The sequence below is a fragment of the Pelobates fuscus genome, chromosome 5 (assembly GCF_036172605.1).
Source record: "Pelobates fuscus isolate aPelFus1 chromosome 5, aPelFus1.pri, whole genome shotgun sequence".
In the NCBI taxonomy this organism is placed as follows: domain Eukaryota; kingdom Metazoa; phylum Chordata; class Amphibia; order Anura; family Pelobatidae; genus Pelobates; species Pelobates fuscus.
In genome coordinates, this window is record NC_086321.1 from 156206673 (window position 1) to 156227918 (window position 21246).

Here is a 21246-nt window from a genome sequence, read left to right on the forward strand (position 1 = left end):
GGTGCAGCTAATGAAGCAGGTTCCTGGGTTGTAATCCTCATTTCTCTCATTCCGACCAGCTCCTCCTCCATTCGTTCCTACCTTAAAGTCTGAAGATGACACCTCAAATTTTGATGAACCGGAGAAGAATTTGCGGGGTATATCCTCTTCGTGCCAGCTGATCTCTACAGGATTCTCTGGTGAAGATTTGCCATTTGTGGGGTTTTCATTTATAAAGGCTCTAGGCACGTTCTCCAAATCTGAGTAAGTAAAATGAATGTGGAATTCTTATGATTTGCTTGAAGAACACAGCTTTCCTTGGCCTGCAGGACTGTTTCTATGCTGTCTGCATCATACAGCTCCTGCTGACAATTGATACGTATACATCGAGCTGGGTTCTTTGGTTTTCTGGTGTAATAAAATGAGGAGAATCTGCAGTACCAGGCATGGCTTGACTTGTTTTCACTGTAACATCGCATAAGAGCGTTGAAATACAAGGATTCTGGGAATATCCCAAGTATGTAGTTTTATTTTTATTGATCCTGGTAACCGGCTTAATAAAATATAAATATCTGATTCATTTGGGTGGATTTAAAAGGGGTGTGTTTGAATATCATTGACTAGAGATAAGACTTGTTCAAAGCACATAGATCCACTAGCAGAATATAAATCATATTTTGAACCAATCCGCCTGTTACCCATGACAGTAGCCTGATCCGTGAATTTAACAAGAGCACCTTACCGATCCTGCGCTTTATTGCACATAATGACAGTATGATAATTGATCGTGCCGATCAGTTCATTTTGTTATGGCAATGGGGAAGCGCTCTGCAAACTTTACGTAGAAAGGGTGGATCCTCCTTTTCAGAGTCTGACCATGGTAAACATATTTTCAAGATGCAGTGAGATAACACCGCACATACTTAAACAGGGTTACAGATGACAAATCTTTTTTTTTTTTTTTATCAAAAATATTTTTGCTCTGGGTTTCCATTGAATTGGGAAGTTCAAGGTCCCCCCCCCAATGGATATTTGCTGTTTTGATTTTTTTCAAGCAAACACATCTGCATAGTTCCTGCAGCAATAAAATGTGACACATCTGTACTGTATTAATAGTAGCGCCACTTTAACCTTGCTGCTGTTATGCAATCAATGTGTAAGTGTATTCATGAGTTTCATTTGGAATTGCTCTCCTGTTCAGACGTTAGGAGGAGACACAGAATACAGATCCTCTTTACATCACTGGTCAGAGAAGTGTGGTTGCTTGGGTTACGTAAACATGCAAATATTTAGGAAAATTTAACACCTTTATTACAGACACCATTCCAAGATTGTCACAGAACTAGGAGAATTATATGACCCTGATCCTGCAGGAGTTAATTACAGTCTGTTTAATTTAGAATGGCGTTTAGACTTTCCCCCAGTGAGTGTATATTTAGTAAGATGTTTTTTTTAACATGGTAAGTAGGCAGATTCTGCATTATTCATACAAGTGTAAGTGAGCTGACTGTTAATCTTCTGCTGTGGAGCTATTTATGAATGTGTAATACAGATTGATGAATGCCATCATGAAGCCCACAACCCTCTACAGAATCCGTAACATATTTAAAAAAACAAACAAAAAAAAAACACATTTTAAAGCATTAACAAAATGCTGAATGCTTATTAACTTAGACATTCTAACGTAGTGTAGCTATGCTTTTGGAGATTTAAAGCCAATTTAGGAACACAATATGACTGTTGCTGCTAGGATAGTCCCAATGTGTGCCTATATGAACACAGTGGGCGATATTTGGGGAGTTAGGGGGGTTTGTGGAATCAGGCACTTTCCATTTCCCAGGGCAAATCTATGAGACCTCTTTTCAAGATAGATGCACATAATGCTTCCTAATGGTGGCTACTGTATAGAACTCAAGTTGCTGATAAGTGCTACTTGCATGATAGTCATGCAGCTTTTCTCTATCTAGAATTAGCAAAGAATTCATCTTATAGTTGGCGTGATCCATTGCTTGTTTCCATAAGCCTGAAAGGAGCTGTTGATGGGTAGAAAAAAAATGAAAGTAGTAGGAATGTGTAAGTGACATTAAAGCATCATTTTTGGAATTGCCTTTTCAAACAGCCTCGTCTTTAATTCAGATGATGGTCAGACTCCTCATTTTAGCCTGCCGTATTATTGCTATTTGTAAAGCACAAACATCCCACAGTGTTGCACATTGGATGGACAAAACATACAAGTAAATTCAATATAGCAAGCCTGACTTAGAAGTACAAGCAGAGAGTAAGGGCCCACTTAATTGAATGTTACATTCTAGGACTTGAGTATAGGAGAGGCTGGGATTAGTGAAGGCAAAGTAAAATATTGGTGTTTTTGAGGATTTCTTAAGAGTCCTGTTGAGCAGATAAAGGAATTCCATATGAGTGGTGTGACCTAGAAAGGTCTCATTGGCTATTAGATGGTGGTGTATGTGTTATCAAAGGAAAGGCCCAAATCGTCAGCAGAATTAAGGGAGTCTAGTGTTAGACACTTGTTAGTAAGGATAGATAGATTGGGGCACTATTATGGAGAGTCTCATGGGTTAGGACTAGAATCTTATACTGAACCTTAAACTGTATATGGAGACAGTGTAAGAACTGCCACAGGAATGTAGTATGGTAGTGAAGAACCTGCATGGGGCAGTCAAAGATGATAATCAGAGTAATTGGAGCAGTTTAGTTTTATCAGGAGTTGGGAAAGGTTGACTACAAGCTATTGCTTGCCTGTTTCAAGAGCAGTGCGGGATGAGTAGAGGCAACAGTGGAATATGAACATTTGTACGGAGGCCTTGTATACCACAAAAAGAGTTCTTCTAAGTATCTTGTTGTGTCACCATTGGCCAGTTAGTGGAAATGTATGTATTGTGGAGGTGGCTCATACTGATGTATTCAGTTTTGGTCTAATCAGGAGGACTAGTAATCTAGTACACTTCTATATGGAATGGTGCTCTACAATATAGGTGGATTTTAAGTGTTGTGATTTAATTTCATGAGGTTATTTTAAAAATGAGAATGGAAATATCCAGTTTTTAATTTGTTATATGACCAGTTAAAGGCAAGGTTGAAAGTTGATTGCCTGTCTTTTCTCCCTTGTTATAATTGCCACAATATAGAATAGTACAAGGATTGTATGCAACATAATTTGTATTGAAATTATCAAAAATATTTGGTCTGCAGATACACTGTATCTTCTTTCAGCTTTTTAAATAACTGTAAACATGCTGGTTGCCTTCTGTGCTATACATATTGGTGTTTTGGAGCTGAAGTAATGAACCTTTTATTCGCTAATTGTGCTACAATTATATTTTATAGCTATCCTAGATACAAGGAGTGAGCTTGTCTTTAGACCTTTTCATGAACACCTATGTTATGAACACCTAGAGCACTGTGCTCATGTCCTCATAGCATTGTTTGTTAGATGTTTATTTTTGTTGCGATTTCATTGTTGTGTTTTGATTTGTGTGATTCTGTGTGTAGCTACCAAAAATATGTAAGCTGACTGAATTTGTGTTTAGAAGAGCTCTTCTTTAGCTAATTTTTAAAGGGACACTATAGTCATCAGAACAATTACAGCTTAATGTAGTTGTTCTGGTGAGTGTAATCATTCCCTGCAGACATTTTCATGTAAACACTGTCTTTTCAGAGAAAAGGCAGTGTTTACATTGCACCCTAGGGACTCCTCCAGTGGCCACTCATCAGATGGCCACTAGGGGTGCTGCACAGTGTGCAGCACTGTCTTTCAGCGTCTCCACGCTCTGCATGGAGACACTGAACTTTTATCATAGAGATGCATTGATTCAATGCATCTCCATGAGGAGGTGCTGATTGGCAGTTTGGCCCCGCCCCCGCCCCCCGTTTTCGCCTCCGTGTCGATTTCAGACAATCCAATGCTTTCCCTTTGGGAGGTGGATCGAGGGTGGGGCAAGCACCAACAGATCCGCGCAGCACTGGAAATAATGTAAATTTTATTACTACGGGGCAAGCCGCCTAAAGGGTAGTTTTAATACTACAGGGTCAGGAATACATGTTTTTGTTCCTGACCCTATAATGTTCCTTTAAAGGCAAGCTATAGGCAAGGCCTTTTCATGTAAACACTGTCTTTTCAGAGCAATTTTGGTGTTAAGACCATACCCCTGCAGTCTCCCTGCTGAATTCTCTTAAATCACATTGTTTATGCAATTGTTTAGGCACGATATATGTATTTTATTCCTGTATAAGTATTATGACATTCATAGTTAAATTGCTGTTCTTGGAAAATAACAACATTTCTTAATTTCTCACACTTTTTTTTACATATCATTCATATTATATTATATTTCACATATAACTATTTGATGTGTAATGAAAGCCCTATTGCAGATAATCAAAGTGATATATAATAAGTGTAAGTGCACTTAATATGAAAGAGGTAAATTATTACTGAACAGGCATTTAGCTCAAATTATAGGTTTTGTTTATGTTCAGAACTAGGACAATTATCTCCTTCCTGGAGGTTTAATTTTCAATCAGATGTTAACTTACTTTAAAGTTTTTATCTGCTGTTCTGAAAATTGAACTTTAATCATACACCGGAAGCTCCTGCAGTGTCTATAAGGCTATTGCAGGAGGTACAATTAAACATGTTTAGACATCAGCTCTTTCTTTAGAGGAAGTGTTTAGGAAGTCTGTGCATGTCACATGCAGGAAGGTGTAACTAGGGCTGCATAAAGAAAGTGATTTAACTCCGTAATGGCAAAGAATTAAGCAGTCAGACTGCATGGGCATGAGCTATACATCAAAACTACTTCATTAAGCTAAAGTAGTTTTTGTGTCTATAGTATTCCTTTAAATGTTACGTCATGTATTTGTTACTAGTGGTTGACTGGCATTTTCTTCCCTTTCCTGTAGTAGGATTTTGAGGATGTTAGCAAACTGCCAGCTTTTTGAGGAAATTTTGACTGCCAACTTTATTTAGAAAGTAACATAGCTTGGAAAACATTTCTGCTGGTGCACATTTTGAAAATGCCATATAGTTGTTTCTGGATTTGTCATCAAATATTCTAAGAAATCACGATGACTTTTAAACAGTATCTCTCTGGTTTTCAAAAGGGCTACTTGTAATGTCATGTAAGATTTTTGTCTGTCACAAAAGCAGCCTTTTATTCAAATTAACTTGTTACGGCCTTTCCATTCCAGTTGAAGACTCATATAAATAACAAGTCCACTGCCCTTAAAAAATGTTTTTCACATTTAAATAAAAAAAAAAAAAAAAAAAAAAAAGAATGAGTAAAAATACCTAAACCAACTTTGTAGTGGTTTCAGTTACATTTTGTTACATTTTACTGCAAATATATAAATACTTTTTTTTTGAAGTGCTTGTTTGAAGTCCCTGGAGGACTGAAACGTTGACACCATTTACTGGAAATTTGATGCTTTGAATAAACAGCACGTTTTGAAATAATTCCGAGTCCTGTGAGTGCACTTCAAACAAGGATTTATATATATATATATATATATATATATATATATATATATAATAAGGTAGCAAGGTTTTTATTTGAGTGTCTGGTTTTTTTTTTTTTTAACTGTGTTTTTAAAACTTTGAGGACCTTTGCGAATCTGAACTTTGTACAATGAGTAATGATAATTTATAGAAATTGTTGAAACCCTGAAGTAAGAAGCAATTTGTATATTTCTAGAAGCTGAATGATTAAATCATTTATCATTGCATATTTTGATTTCAAATAATTTTGATGTTTTGTCTGTCTTCAGGTCTCTTGTGTCTGGTTTGGAATCTCCAGCCAAGGCGAGCTCCATGGAGAAGAAGCTATTTCACAAGAGCAAAGAGCTGCAGGACACACAGGACAAATGCCACAAGGTATTTAAATCAACGCTTGGCCTCCCTGTATGCTGCAGTGCTATACATCCAGTGCACACTTGGGAATCAAGGAAGTGTTTTGTTTTTTTTGGTGCGAAGAGTACTTTTCTATCAACTTTATCCAACATTACAGATATTTTCAGGCATTGCCAATATTGCTATTGTCAAAACTGTCAACTATCCACTCTGGTTCATCTTATCGAAGCATAAGACCCCTCCCTTCTGGAGACAAGGATACGTTCCTCATCACTGGAGATTATATCTTGATGCATATACTGTCTTTGTCCTACACTTATTGCATATAGTGTTCATTTTGTGCCATATTATATTCAAGACTTATGATCTTGGGCACAGGGACTCTGTGGAATCAGATTAAAACCCAAGCATTGGAGAATTTGGGAAGGAATCACACTGTTTTTACCCAGTTTATATGAAAATGAGGCAAAACATCTTCTCTTCAGAGCTGGATTTGGGATAATACTAAAGGGACAATAATGGGTGAAAATGACTAACTTTTTGGCAAGCAGTGTGCAGTGGGGATTTTCATCGGCCTGAGTTCATTTGTGAACAGCCAGCCTGTGGATGACTTTATAAAGCCCATCTGTAGAAGAAGTGAGCTCACTTGTGAAACGTTTGTGTTGTAGATGCGTTGTGTTGGAACTAATGAGCAGTTTAAGTCATGTTTGTAATGTGTGCAGCAGAGGATAATTTAATCCTGAGCAAAAATACTTAATGCAGACAAAAAAAAGTTCTAAATCATATGGTCTAAAAGAAAGATTAGACTTTGCTTGATGAATGCAGAAACGCTAAGAATGGAAGAAAACGTTTTTAATCAAATCTACCCATAGCAAATTATGGAAATATTAAGCAAGTTTTTTTTTTTTTCTGACAAATGTCAAATGATGGAGTTTATTCACTAAACTGGATATTGTGTAGAATTGACAGGAGAATTGCAAATGTTTGCCCAAATAACTGATTACTAATGGCGTGAATACAGCTGTTTTCCACTCCTGCTATTTCGGTTTACAATTTACAATTTTGGCCTACTTTCCCACAATCCCTTGTTTAGTGAAAAACTCAATGTTTCAAGTTTAAATTGACATATGTTATATTGGGGTAAGATCCACACTTGAATTCAATTAGTTCTGTTTGTGCCACACTGGCACCGTTTTAAAATGTAGGGGCATACTCAAATTGCTGCTTTACTTATAGTAATTTCTAACATGCTGAGCCAGTCACATTTTATGTGTACCTAATTTTCAGTTTCTAGAATAATTCACTCTTAAAGCAACACTTCTAACTTATCATGATTATGGTGCTGTAGAGTGCAGTCCCTTCAGCTTTATCAAATCGTTTTTAGGGGGCTTAACAAGATACTTGGGAATCTCTATGGGTCACCTGTTTTCCTTGGGAAATCTCCATTCTTTCCCCCTCCAAGTTATTGTAATGAGCATACTATATAGTGCATGGTTATATTGTACACATTGAACCCATTGTGCTAATTTGACCCAAGCTCCTGAAGGACTGCAAAAATTTACTGGCTCTGTTTCACTGTCTAATAAGGTATAGTGATTAAGTTGATGGTTATGTTTTTTCTTTATTTGAATCTACCTTGTACCTTTTTTTTTTTTTTCTTTATTTTTGTGTCGACACGGAGTGCGGCATAGCGATATACATTGGCTCACGCAGGGGCCAATTACCAATAATTTGACATTGTATGTTACAATAGATAATTGGTTTTTCAGATTATATGACATTTGTGGTTTCAGGTGGAGGGGGGGGGCGCTTTTCGTCGGGGCGCGCAGCGAATCTAGGCCCCTTCTGGAGCCTCTGTCTTTGTCTAGTTCGTGGGGGTTTATTCATCAGCATAGTCTTCCCATGGTTGCCAAATTTTATGGAATGATTTTTCTGTGTTTCTAGTTTGGGCTGTGAGTTTGTCCATCAAATATGTATCTTTGATCTTTACTATTACGTTGTTATCTGTGGGTATCGTGGGCTTCAGCCATGCCTGGGCTAGAGCCCTTCTGGCCGCCAGTGTGATTTTATTAAAGAGTTGTTGTTCTTTCCTGGGGAGGCCGTCTATGGGTTTGAACAACAGGACCGACCATGGGTCTAAATCTATGTGTCTCACCAGTACGTCGGTCAGTAGTGTCTGTATGCGTTTCCAATATTTGTTTATTTCTGGGCATTCCCACCACATGTGCACGAAGGTGCCTTTACGACCGCAACCCTTCCAACATGTGTCTGTCGTGGTTTTCCCCATTCTGTGTAATTGCACCGGTGTGGTATACCATCTCATGAACATTTTGTAGGATTGTTCCTGGTGCAATACACATATCGATGTCTTAGCTGTCGCTTCCCATATGTCTACCCAGTCCTCTCCTTCCAGTACCCCTCCCAGGTCCGTCTCCCACTGGCCAATGTATCGTGGGTCTTTAGCGTCTTTGTCAGGGGCGCTGAGTTGTGCGTATATGGCTGTTATTAAGCCCTTTTGAACGGTTTCGGCATTACATAGCTGTTCGTAGAACGTCATGGGGGTGTGAGCTGCTTTTCTAACCTCTGGGTTTTTGGCGAAGTCTCGCAGTTGTATATATCGAAATAAGTCTTTCGTAGTTAGGGGTGCTAAGGTTTTCAGATTATCAAACGTTCTGAAGGATTCCCCATCATACATGTGGCCATATCTCTGTATCCCCGTACTTTCTATGCCCCGAAAGTCTCGTGCGCTCAGCCCGGGTTCAAAAGCTTTGTTTCTCAGGTACGGAGTCAGTGGTGAGGGTGTGTGTTTAAGTGCATATTTGGTGGCTGCCCTGTCCCATATACGTATGGAATTTAGGATCGATGGGCAAGTGGTTCGTAGGGATGGTCTGTCTTGCTTGGGGACCCATATCCAGAATTGTGGTAGATCCGTGCTCATTAGCTTCGTTTCTCGGTCTACCCACCGGTGTGAACCCTCTGGTGCATGCCAAGCTACTATTTGGGCTAACTGAGCCGCCAAGTATTACTGATACAGGTTTGGGAGACCCAGTCCTCCCCTTGTTTTCGGTCGGTAAAGTACTTGTCTAGCTATTCTGTGTCGTCTTTGTGCCCATATAAAGTTATCTATGTGTCTTTGTAGTGTCGTTATGTCTTGTTTGGAAACTTTGATCGGTAGGGCCTGGAACAGGAACAGTAGGCGGGGTAGCAACGTAATTTTTATTGCATGCAGTCTACCGATCCATGAGATTATTTCTTGCCATTTTTCTAGATCCCGGCAGAGTGCTTGCATAGTGGGTGTGTAATTCGCTTCATACAGTTTCCCTGGGTCTGCAGTGAGTTTGATATTTAATGTCAGTTCTTGTGAATTTGAGGGAGTGGTTGGTTTTTATGTTACCAATCTCCGCCCTGTCCATTTCCAATTAGGAGGGAGAGTAGGTGGGGTAGGGATCTCAGGGGGTCAGTAAGTGTGACCATGACGTCGTCTGCATACGCAGAGACTTTGTATTCCTCCCTTCCCGCTCGTATGCCCGTTATGTTTCCATCCTCCCTTATCCTTTGCAGGAGTGGTTCTAGTGATAGGACGAACAGCAGGGGGGAAAGGGGGCATCCCTGTCTGGTGCCGTTAGCGGGCCTGAATGGGGTCGGAGCTGTTCCTGGTACAGCGGTTTGCACCCGCGGTTCTGTGTACAGGGCTTTAACGCCTCTCAGGAAGGTTTCAGGCATTTGTAGATGCCCCAAAATCGAGAAGAGGTAGTGCCACTGGACCCTATCGAACGCCTTCTCCGCGTCCAAGGATAGAATCAGAGAAGGCGTCCGAGTCCTCACCGCCCACCAAATTACATCCGCTCCCCTCCTGGTGTTTTCGTACAGTTGCCGAGATGGTACGAAGCCGACCTGATCCGGGTGGACCAGTGTTCCAAGTAGGGGGTTCAGCCGCGTCGCTAAGATTTTTTCAAACACTTTTACGTAAAAATTTATCAATGAGATGGGCCTATAATTCCCCGCCTCTGTTGGGTCTCTACCTGGCTTGGGGATGAGTGTTATATCTGCCGTGAGTGTTTCTGGATTAGGATGTCCTCCGTCCATCCATTCCATGTACACCTTCAGCAACCTTGGGATCAACGTGTCTCTAACGATTTTGTAGTAGGAGCCGTCGAAGCCGTCTGGGCCCGGGGCTTTGTTTCCTTTAAGGGCTATGATCGCCCCGTTCACCTCTTCCTCCTCTATAGTTGCTCCCAAGGTTTGTAGGGCTTCCGGACTCAGTCGCAGCATATTTGTTTTGGCTACGAAATCTGCAACCGCTTGTGCATATATCTTGTTATTTCCATCCTGTTCTGGGGAGTGATTATAGATGTTGGCTTGGAGCTCCGTGAAGATCTGGTTGATCTCCGTGGGATTGTGGGGCACCTGTCCTTTATTGTCCCGGATCGCCGTTATGGCTTTGAATTGCTGTTTGGGGTTGAGTGCCCTAGCTAAGAGGGTGTCCATCTTATTAGAGCGTTCATAGTAGAGGCGTTTTTTGCGGACCAGATCTCTTCCGAGATCCTCTACTGCTGTGGCCCTTATTTTGTGGCGGAGTTCCCTAAGGCCCTGGAGTCCCTGTGTCGTGGGGGTTTGTTTGTGTCTGGCTTTGGCCCTCCTCAGCGCCTTTTGGAGCTCAAAGAGGGTTTCCGCTCTCTGTTTTTTCTGGCGGGTTACCAGTTTGATGAGGGTGCCCCTGATGACCGCCTTATGAGCGGCCCATATCGTGGATTGTGTTAAGTCTGGCGTATCGTTCGTATCGAAATAGGTCGTCAATTCGTCCTGAATCAGTTTCGCCACCTCGGGATCTTTTATGAGTGTGCTGTTCAACCTCCATTTCCATGGTGGTTTGGGCCCTGGGTATCTCATTATGAGCTCTATATCAGCGTGGTCTGACCATGTAATGAGGTTTATTCGTGCAGATTGGATCCATGGGATCCCTCCCTGGTTGACCAGAAATATGTCTATGCGGGAATATGTGGTGTGTGCCGCCGAGAAGAATGTGTAGTCCCTTTGTCCCGGGTGTCGCAGCCTCCAGGGGTCTAGCAATTTCGTTTTTTGTATGAACTGGGTTAGCAGCTTATCTTGTCCCCCAGCCCTTGGTGCCCTCTGGCCTCCCGTAGGCGTGCTATGTTCGACTGTTGGGCAGGGAGTTGCATTAAGGTCGCCCCCCAGCACATTAAGGGAGTTGCATTAAGGTCGCCCCCCGATTGGTTGGGTGCATAAATGTTAATCAGGTGATATGTAGTGGTGTATATGGTCCCTGTGAGGATGACCTACCTGCCCATGGTGTCGGTCTGTGCTATTTGGGTGACAAAAGGGCATTTTTTGTGCAGGAGTATTTCTACCCCGTTTTTCTTCACTAGAGCTCTGGAAGAGTATGACCTGGTGTACAGGTGATCAGTTAGCTGAATCCGGGCTGAGCGCAGCATATGTGATTCTTGTACGAAGGCTATGTCCGTCTTTTGTCCTTTTAGTTCCCTCATTAACAGTCGTCTTTTGGTCGGCGTGTTAAGGCCGTTGACGTTTAGGGAGGTTATTTTAAGTGTGTCCATGTTCTGTTTCGAGTCCTGCCGGACCCGTTTACGTTGGTGTCGGATCCGTCCGCCGCACGCCCCTCCGAGGTGCGGTGTGAAAAAATTAAGAAATTGGAGAGAAAAAAAAGGGGGGGACCCTCTTAGGGAGACTTTCCAAGTTTAGGAGGTGGGGGGTGTTGTTGTTAGGAGCCTTACTGAGGTTCCCAGACGCGTGTCCCCCGCGACCCCTCCAAAGGTAGAAGGGGTCCGGTGAGCCCGCGTATGAGTCCCGGGCCTGTTCTTTGTGCGAGGTTTAGATGGGGGGAATGGGAGGGGAGGAATGAAGGGTTTGGCGGGGGAGAAGGGGAATTATCCCGGTCTTAGTCGTGCCGGGTGTATCGGGGGGTGGTTATCCGATCCGCGAAAAAGTTTCCGTGCACGGAGGGGACAATCATTCGCCGAGCACCCTGGCACCGATCCGAATAATAAATTATCCAGTTACATATACTTCTATTCCCTGTGAAATCTGTCGGTCTGCGTGTCCTCTCGTGTCAAGTCGCATATATTAAGATATAACAACATTATATAGTACATACATTATATACATGACCATGAATAACTATATAAATAAAACATGAACTTTTCCAATCAACCTGTCCTCTAACACTAACGTGCCAATTGTGCTTTTAGTTAACATTGTGGTTTAAGCTTCCTGGAAGGGCCGGTTTTCCCCGTACTTCCGGCTGCCCAGCTACCTAAGTTGTCTACAGTTTGTGGTTACCCCCCCAATCCGTCTAGTATCTTGGGTATCTCTTGGGGTCACCAGGGTGGGGGTTGAGGAAGGAGAGGGGATGTCGTCCAGTCAGTGTTGGATCTGCTGGAGATCCTACCTTCTCGTCTCATGTCCAGTAAGGTGGTGGTGGTGGGGGGGGGGCGTATTTGGCTGGGTGTGAAAGGCCTGAAACCCATATGTTAGTTTTTAATCGTTGGTAGATATTAGATTACTGTTCCTGTTTTTGGGGGGTACCTGGCTATTTCCTTGCCTCTAAGTTGGTGTTTACGCTAATGTATCTGTTTATTTTCTTTTCTCTTTTTTACCTCTGTTTTTCCTTTTTTTTTTTTCATTTTTTGTTGTTGTTGTTTATTATTTCGTTTGTGTCTTGGACTTGTATGCCAGGTGTTTATGTCTGTTTGGGTGGGGTCTTGGTAGGTTGTTTCTGTCCGTTATATATTGTTAGTCAGCTGGGGGGAAGGTCCTTTCAGGCCCCTCAAGGAGCACCGCCGTCTTGTGCTGCTTCCTCTCTGGGCAATTGGCCCAGTGCCTGGGTACCTCTGTGGGGGAGTCGGATATCCTCCAGGACTTGTATACCTAAGCCGTGTAGGAAGGCCTTGGGGTCTGCTGTGGGCAGGAGTATGGCCGGCCTCGGTCCGTTGAAAACCAGCATCTTGAAGGGGTGTCCCCATGCGAAATTAAGGCCTTTGGCTCTAACTAGATCGGCTATGGGTTTCCATTCTCTTCTTCTGGCTAACGTGGCAGGCGCTATGTCTTGGTACAAGTGTATTGTGGAGCCTTCAAACGAGTAAGTGTGGTGGCACTCGCGCGCTTTTAATGATGGCTTCTTTGGTGGAGAAAAAGTGCCACCGCATGATTACATCCCGTGGTGGGCCGTCCAGAGGGCCTCTTGCTCTCAGTGCCCTGTGTGCCCTGTCTATGGTCCACAGGTGTTCTGGTAGTGCAGGTAATTGCTCTTTAAAAAAACTCAGGAGCACCCCCTGGATTTCTGAATCTTTTATTCGTTCCATCAGGCCTTTTATCATCAGGTTGTTTCTGCGAGATCTGTTGGAGGCATCTTCTATTTCCGCTTCTAATTCAGCCACTTTTGTAATAAGGTGGTTGATAGTGGAGGCTGCTTCATTGTGGGCCGCCACCACGTGATCCATCCTCCATTCTAAGGCCTCTGTGCGTTGGCCCACCGTTTGTATCTCTGCCTTTACTTCTCTTGCGGATCTCTCTATCTCCCCCGCCAGGTGATGTCTCACCTCTGCCAGAGATTGTAGTATTTCCGCATTATTTGCCTGTTGCGGTAGGCGACTATGATCTCTGGAGCTCGGGGAGTCCAGGAAGCCCGCGCTCATATCGCCGCCTCCATCTTTAGCCGCCTGCGGCCTAGGCGTTGTGAGCAGGTCGGCGATGAATGGGGTACCTTCCTTCGGCTTCTTGACGGATTTTTTGTTTGCTGCCATTGCCTGGTAGTGAGAGGACTCTGGTAGTGAGAGGACTTTGGGAGCGGTGGCAGGGGTAAGTAGCAGTTTGCGTGGCGTTTCGGATCGTGCAGGGCGCTGAGCTCTCTGCCTAAGCAGCCATCACTCTCGGCGGGCAAGCCACGCCCCCCTTGTACCTTTTTAAATTTAAGATTAATAGAAGAAATTAAAAAACAACAAACTAGAGGAAACTATTATTTATTTATTTATTTATTTATTTATTTATTTAATTATTGCATTATTATTATTTTTTTTAAGTTCTTAGTTTGTTTACCAGTACAAGGCCTTTATCATTCTGTTGATACCTAGAATGAATTTATCGTGCAATTTATCTCCTCCTTTTTTTATGCTGTGTTCACTTTTATTGTTGGTTAACATTACAGATGGAGCAAGAAATGACTCGACTGCATCGCAGAGTTTCCGAGGTGGAGGCTGTTCTCAGTCAAAAAGAAGTTGAACTAAAAGCATCTGAAACCCAACGATCTCTCCTGGAGCAGGATTTGGCCACTTACATCACAGAATGCAGTGTGAGCATTAAATGTTAAATGGGTCTTGCTCCGTAGTCTGTGGGTGGTTGTGTTTACAGTGTTCACTGTGATATTTGAAAAATAATCACTCTAGTGTATATGGTGACTCTTGACGAGATCCTTCAAGATTTTAAGTGAGAGGATACAATTGTTATCCTTGTCTTTTTCTAAAGCATATCAAACTAATCAAGATCTAATCTGTTTGGAAAATTAATAAATCCTCTATTGGAATCTCATAGTCGTAGGGAAAAATTTGTCAACTATTGGAAAATGGTGAATTGTGAAAAGCTTCTATTTACCTTGCCATTTCTCATCAGCCATCACTTGTGATGGCTGAGGAGAACAAGCATCCTGTTTTGAGATGCTTGTCCCATGGTCTAATATGTGCAAGACTAGACTGATTAATGCGGCTACATTTGTCAGGAGGTGAAGATGATGTTGCCCGATAGTGGAGAGATTTAAGCCATGCACTTAGGCCCATGCACTTAGGGCCACCCGGTGGGCCTGTGTCAGCAGGGGCCCGGTCAGGCGCTGTGGGGCTTTAACAGCGTGACCGGGCCCTTGCTTTTCGGCAGCCGACTGGGAGGAAGTGACAGCCGCGTGTCACTTCCCTCCACAGAAACAGGAGCCGCGCGGGAGGAAGAAGCTGTTCCGGAGGGGGCCAGGCCGGGAGAGCTTAACTCCCAGCCACCCCAGCCAGCCCACTGGACCCCAGGGAAGCCTCCCTCTAGGAAAAGGTAAGAAAATCAAATTTTGCATGAGTGTCTGAGTGTGTGTGTGTATGTGTTAGTGTGCCAGTATGTCTGTCAGTGTATCTGTATGTCTGTGTGTGTGAGTCTGTCAGTGTCTGTGTGGTTCAGTATGTATGTATGTATGTATGTGTGCATGTCTGTCAGTGTGTCAGTATGTCTGTGTGTGTGTGTGTGTGAGAGTCTGTCAGTGTGTCAGTATGTCTGTGTGTGTGTGTCTGTCTGTCTGTCTGTGTGTGTGTGCCAGAATGTCTGTATGTCTATGTGTGAGTCTGTCAGTGTCCGTGTGGTTCTGTATGTCTGTGTTTGTCAATATGTCTGTCAGTGTATGTGTGTTTCAGTATGTCCATCTGTCTGTGTGTATATGTGCCAGTATGTCTGTCAGTGTATCTGTATGTCTGTGTGTGTGAGTCAGTCAGTGTCTGTGTGGTTCAGTATGTCTTTGTGTATGTGTGTTTCAGTATGGCTGTCTGTGTCAGTACGTCTGTCAGAATGTGTCTCTGTATCTGTATGTTGTCCATTTGTGTTTGTGTGTGTGTATCTGTATGTGTCAGTGTTTGTATCTGTATAGCTGCATGTGTGTCAGGTTGTGTATCTGTGTGTCTGTGTGTGTGTCAGTGTGTGTGTCGGTGTATCTATATGAAGTCAGTGTGTGTACCTTTGTATCTGCATGTATGCCAGTGTTTGTATCTGTGTGTGTCTATGTGTGTGTCAGTGTATCTATATGTAGTTTGTGTGTATCTGTATGTTCTTGTGTGTATCTATATGCGGTCAGTGTGTATCTGTGTGTGTGTGTCAGGTAGTGTATTTGTGCGTATCTATATGTAGTAACAGGGGCCCAAGTAAATGCTTGCCCAGGGTCTTATCAAAATTAAAGACGGCCCTGGATTTAAGTAAGTATATCTCTCTCTCTATTCTTTCCCTTCCACTGCCATGTTGGTAAAAGTGTCAAGTGAGAGGTGAGATCTGTGCAGAAACCACAAAGAACCACAAAAGACAATGCCACTTTGACATGGCTGAATTTTAGTTTGTTTTATAATATGATGATGGCAAAATAAGAGATAATCTTCCATTATTGGCATTTAAGAAGCTTCCTGCATGCTTCTATCTTTTATATGTATATGTTATTCTCAAGAAATAGAATTCATTCTCATTCAAAACAGAGTGATGAAAGTTTCCCTCCAAGGCAGATAGAGCTTAGAAACTTCTGCAAACCCACATGTAGTTGGTAGGCCAGAAAAACAGTTTACCTCCTCTTGATCCTTTTTCCAGGCAGATTTCTACCAATGACCAGTTCTGATGTTGTCTCTGTGGGGCAGACACCTGGGGGAGACACTTCTTCTTTCAAGGGATATGTGTGCCCGTCTGTTTTCTTAAAGTCTTCAAGGGTCATGTTTTCTGGCAGTGTTAGGTGTAACAGGAACAGGGGTGATATTTACATAGCTTGAGATCCAGACCTGTCCCATTGTCATTTTTCTTTTCCATCTGCCACAAGGGACAGTCTGTTACTTCTACAGTGATTCTTTAGGGCTAGTCTTGACTCCTTGAGAGCCTTGACTCTATTTGAAATAAATAGTACAATTATAGTACAATTCTTACACAACAACGGAGGAAGCCTCCTAGAGAGGTGAAACGCGTTTTGCTATAGATCACAGAGACTGTAAGAACTTTTAATCTTATTTTACATGTTTATTTTAATAATGTTTTTGTGAACTTTATTACCAATAAAGCACTTTAAATATATTAACATTCGTGGCTACAATCAAATGTACAGAAGCTGCTTCGCTGTAAAAGAGAGGGAGTGGGACACCAACATCCCACTAAGCTGAAATTTTGAGCCAAGGATTTACTTGCTCCTTACTTATGAGTGCATTTGCATACACCTCTTCATTGCAACGCTAGAATACAGACAATATTGCACTAGTGTTTTCTTCTCTTTCTCCAGTATCATATCTGCTAAGACCCTATTATTCATTTTCCAAAGTCAGGAACCTACTTTCCCTGTACCATTTGTATACAACATTACGAAATCTAATGTAAGATGCTCCACTGTGTATATATCATTTTTGTCTGTTGAATATTTGTTGGTGCGGGTTAAGGGGAACCCACACAGGTGAGTATCACATACGGATTGTACCACTTTTGTGATTTTGCACTTAGATTGTGGAAACCCAATTGAACGTAACTTTTCTTTTTAGCACTAGAACATTATCTTCGCTGTAACTTGATCCACTTTCACGTCATTAGTTTCTGCAAAATGGTTATGTATACAATTTGCCCAAGCCTTGCCTTTAGTCTAGTGACTGCCATCCCTAAACTGCAAATTCTGAATTCTTTCACATCAGGAAGTGCCTGTTGGTGTGCTCCTATTAGTTTCAGTGGAACTGAACATACCCCAAAAAATACCCTGCCCAGTTTAACGACATCTCCTTTAATTTTTCTCAGTGGTGTTCTCAGACATGATTGTGTTAACACAGACTCCTTCACAAGTAAACTTTGAAAGATACTCCCAGGGATCAGTCAAAAGAAGGGCTATATCTAACCAATGTTTTGGTTCAATCGACCTTAATCATGATATATGATTAAGGCCGACTAGATGAAACATTGTAGTTTAAAAAAAAAAAAAAAGAAATTATGAGAAATATGCTCTAATAAAGATTTTTGCACTTTTACCCTTCTTAGGTGTCTGTTCCTGTTTCATACCTGGTTATTAAACTAGGGGTTTGCCCTTGAGTTTAGTACTGCGTGCATTGGCTTACTATCATGTGATTGATCCCTTTGAATACTAGTTTATTTATTTTCATATTGCCTCACTGTTACAATATCAGAATGCAGTATTAGCTAATCAACATGTTATCAAAATGTTATTACACTACTGCAATTTTAACTTGTGTATATTTTTTTGTGTGATTAATTATTGAACAGTGCCAATGCATGTTCTTTCTCCAAATATTGCTTTATGATTAATTACAGCGTAAAGACATTATTGCTGTCAAAATAGATGCTGTGATCTCATCACACAGACTCTTAAATACTTCATTTGGCAGCCATCTTACATGTTATTATCTAAAGCTGGATATAAACCAGTTATTCTTCATTGTGACAGTATTCCTTTTAAAGTGTTTTATAAACAAGCATCTCCACATGCATTTGAAGTAATGGGATCACAAATGGTATCTTTCATCTGTAAACAAGATGGCTGCTCCCAGGAGCATAATTCCAGAATGCTTTTCAAAATTCAACCCAAAATAAATCAAAACATTGCAATATTTTGAAAGGGCATTATTTTTTGTTTATTTACCCTTTTAGGTTAAGATATATGACAGAAAATACATTCAATTTAAGGTGGGGGGGAAGGAATCTGACTTCTCCATAAAGATTAATCTAGAAGTAATATATTCTTGAATGTTTTCCACATTATATCATACACCTTTTGATATTTCACTTTTTGATTGTAAGACTTCTTGTGTCTGGGAGTGTTTACTTTAGGGTTTGCACAGAAGTGCTGCTTATTTGCAAGTGCTCAGTCATGTGAGAAAAGAAACAAATATAACATCTGGAAAAGTAACATCTGGAGAAAACAACTGTTTTGTGTATAGATTTCTATTCAAAGGTATTTAAAAATTTAAATGTTATTGTTTTGTTGAGCTTATTTCTTTTCATACATACTCCATGCCCAGGGCTTTGTATATGTTCTGAACATGTTCTATTTCTTTTTTTTTTCTTGTTCATTGAAACAATGAACACATCTAAATAAATAAATACAGTCTTTTACGTGGACTCTAGATCTTTATTGTCATCTGAAAAGGATTTATTTAGTGTTGTCATTCATGTAAACAAAAATTCTTACATTTTTTCCCCTTCTATAAACTCTTTCCCAGTCAGTCATTGATTTGTTTAAACGTCTAAAGGAGTTGACATCAATATTTGTTGTCAACTCATTATTCGCTGAGGGCGACAATGCACCGTCAAGAAATGCCTTGGATAATGTCTGCTTACTAAAGCTGGCGGGTTTCTGTCTGACACCTCGACTAGTGTTGTTCCCTTTCACGCGACGTTGATCGTCTTTTGTGTAGTTTTCACTGACAGGTTTTGTGGTTGAAGTCCTATTTGGCCAACCTTGGCTCTGAAGTTCTTCGTCTTGGCACTTAACAAGGTTCTTTTTTGAGCTAGTCTGGTTTTCTTCCACCATATAAAAAGGCTTTTTTCCAGTGGTTGTTCTTCAGCCTATGTTTTGTTGCAGCACTTTATAGGGTCACTGTCCTATTCTAACACAGCTGCTTCCTCTCAGTCCTTTGTTGCAGCCAGTGCCCCAAGAAGTTCCTTATCTTGGAGAAAAGCAGCACAGGCCAAGAATGTTGCCACTCCTAGGACAGCTGCGTGAAGGTGTCCCACCCACGTCTTGTATTGCTGTTCATGGAGCATCTGTTGTTATTCAAAGACACCTGGACCAGGTCCGTCTAGTGTTTTTTTTTGGGGGGGGCTTCTGGCTGGACCTCAACTCTGCCTTCCTCAGGATGTGTGTCTGCAATCTTTTCCTTCCTGTGATCCTCCAAAATCTCAGGCATTCTGGACTTTGTGGTACTTTTAGAAACAAATAGACAGGAAAGTATAAAAATAAATGGCAGCACTTCCTTTTGAATGTAGTGTCCCTTTATTCTGCAGCCTAAAGTGTACAACAGCAACACTTCGACCGCTGCAATGATCTTTATCAAGCTAATACAACACACAGAATGCTCTCAATAAAAAAAAAAAAAAAGTAATTTCTCTTGTTCCAACCTTAAACAGGGCATGAGGTTATATTGAAATATGTTCATGATCTCGAAGAAGTAGGGTATAATGCGACCTATCCAAATGTCCTTCAAATTGTTCCTCACTGGTTACACTTTCAAGATGAAGACTCTTCATTTTTTTCTGCCTTCTGTTGTCTCCTTGTCTTTTCGACTGGCAACAGCTCTGTGTGTTTATCAAGGATCTTGGTGCTCAGGTACTTGTATGATATCCTGGTACAGGCTGTTTCTTACAACCTCACAATTTTAGATGTGGTTCCCTTTGCCAGGTTCCACTTGCTTCTCCTTCAAGGGTAATTTCTTGGCTGATTATTAGAACAGATTCCAATCCGACAGGTTTGGGATCTGTCTTGGAGTCATGAAGAGCTCAAGAGACTTGATGGCTCTTTTCACTATTTTCAAACTCAGTGTTTTCCCTGTCTTGACTAGAACTCCACCAGGAGCCTTGTATCTGCCTCAGTCAGACAACATCAGAGGAGTTGCCTATGTCAACCAATTAGGGATGTGGAGTCCTGCTACCCTGAGAAGAATCTCAGAGTCTCCAGGTTTTTCATCTGGTGGAGTAGAGTCTCTATCTTGATGTCCTTTTCCAGCTTGTGTGGCACTGGGATCTCTCTGAAATAAATCTGATGGCCTCTCATTTGAATGACTAGCTTCCAATGTTTTGGGCAAGGAGAAGGAATATAGGTGACGCTCTAATAGATTACAGTACCTTGGAACTTCCTCTTGACCTACTTGTTTCCTTAGATTTCTTTATTGTTTCCGGTAGTCAGTTGATGCTCTCACCCAGTCACTAGTGCCCAGTGCTTCCTAATGCTTTCCTTCTCTGCTCTGAAAAGCAGAGGTGGAAGCAATCAGTGAGGACGTGTAGCATGTAATTTGAAAACGCTTTAATATCACAGAAAAATTTATAAAAAAAAAAAAATGAAAATTGGTACCATATTGAACAAGACCTCCAATACTAAAGATTTTGGAAACATAATATCCCTGAGGATAAAAATAATCAGATAGAAATGAAAACTTTAGACAACACAATAGAGGATTGGAATTTACTAAGAAAGAAGTTGCATATAGAAAATAAAATCCTGGGCTTGTAATAATTTAAGTGAAACTCAATATAAGGTACAGGACAGATGGTACTGGGTACCGTCAAGAACGGAGAAATTGAAAGATAGTAGCAGAGATTCAGATATTTACTGTTGGAGATACGGAAAAGGCAAACGTTGTATGATGCACATGTGGTGGAGTTGTCCATTAATAAGGAAGCTGTGGGAAAATGTGTTCACATTTATAGAAGATAAAAGTAATAAGAAACTAGAAAAAAAAAACAGAACTGGCCCTACAACATTTAAAGGTGGATAATATCCTTCCTATAATTTTACTTATACTAACTGCGGTAAAACTAATGATTGCAAAAAAAACTGCAAAATAAGTAACATTCTTAAACTGGAGACATTAATCGAACAAATAATCTGGCAATGCAAAATGGAAAAGGGCTGCCAAAAAAATAGAACAAACAAAGAGAAAGATCATCTG

General features: G+C 41.3%; 1 protein-coding gene across 1 annotated transcript in view; it reads left to right on the forward strand.

Moving 5' to 3' along the window:
- The window catches only part of CIT (citron rho-interacting serine/threonine kinase), a 103207-nt gene that overhangs the window by 32743 nt on the left and 49218 nt on the right, over positions 1–21246 (forward strand). The window contains exons 10-12 of the mRNA XM_063454602.1: positions 60–243; positions 5764–5869; positions 14028–14171. Of these exons, the coding sequence (XP_063310672.1) occupies positions 60–243; positions 5764–5869; positions 14028–14171 (434 nt within the window). The remainder of the gene's footprint in view (positions 1–59; positions 244–5763; positions 5870–14027; positions 14172–21246) is intronic.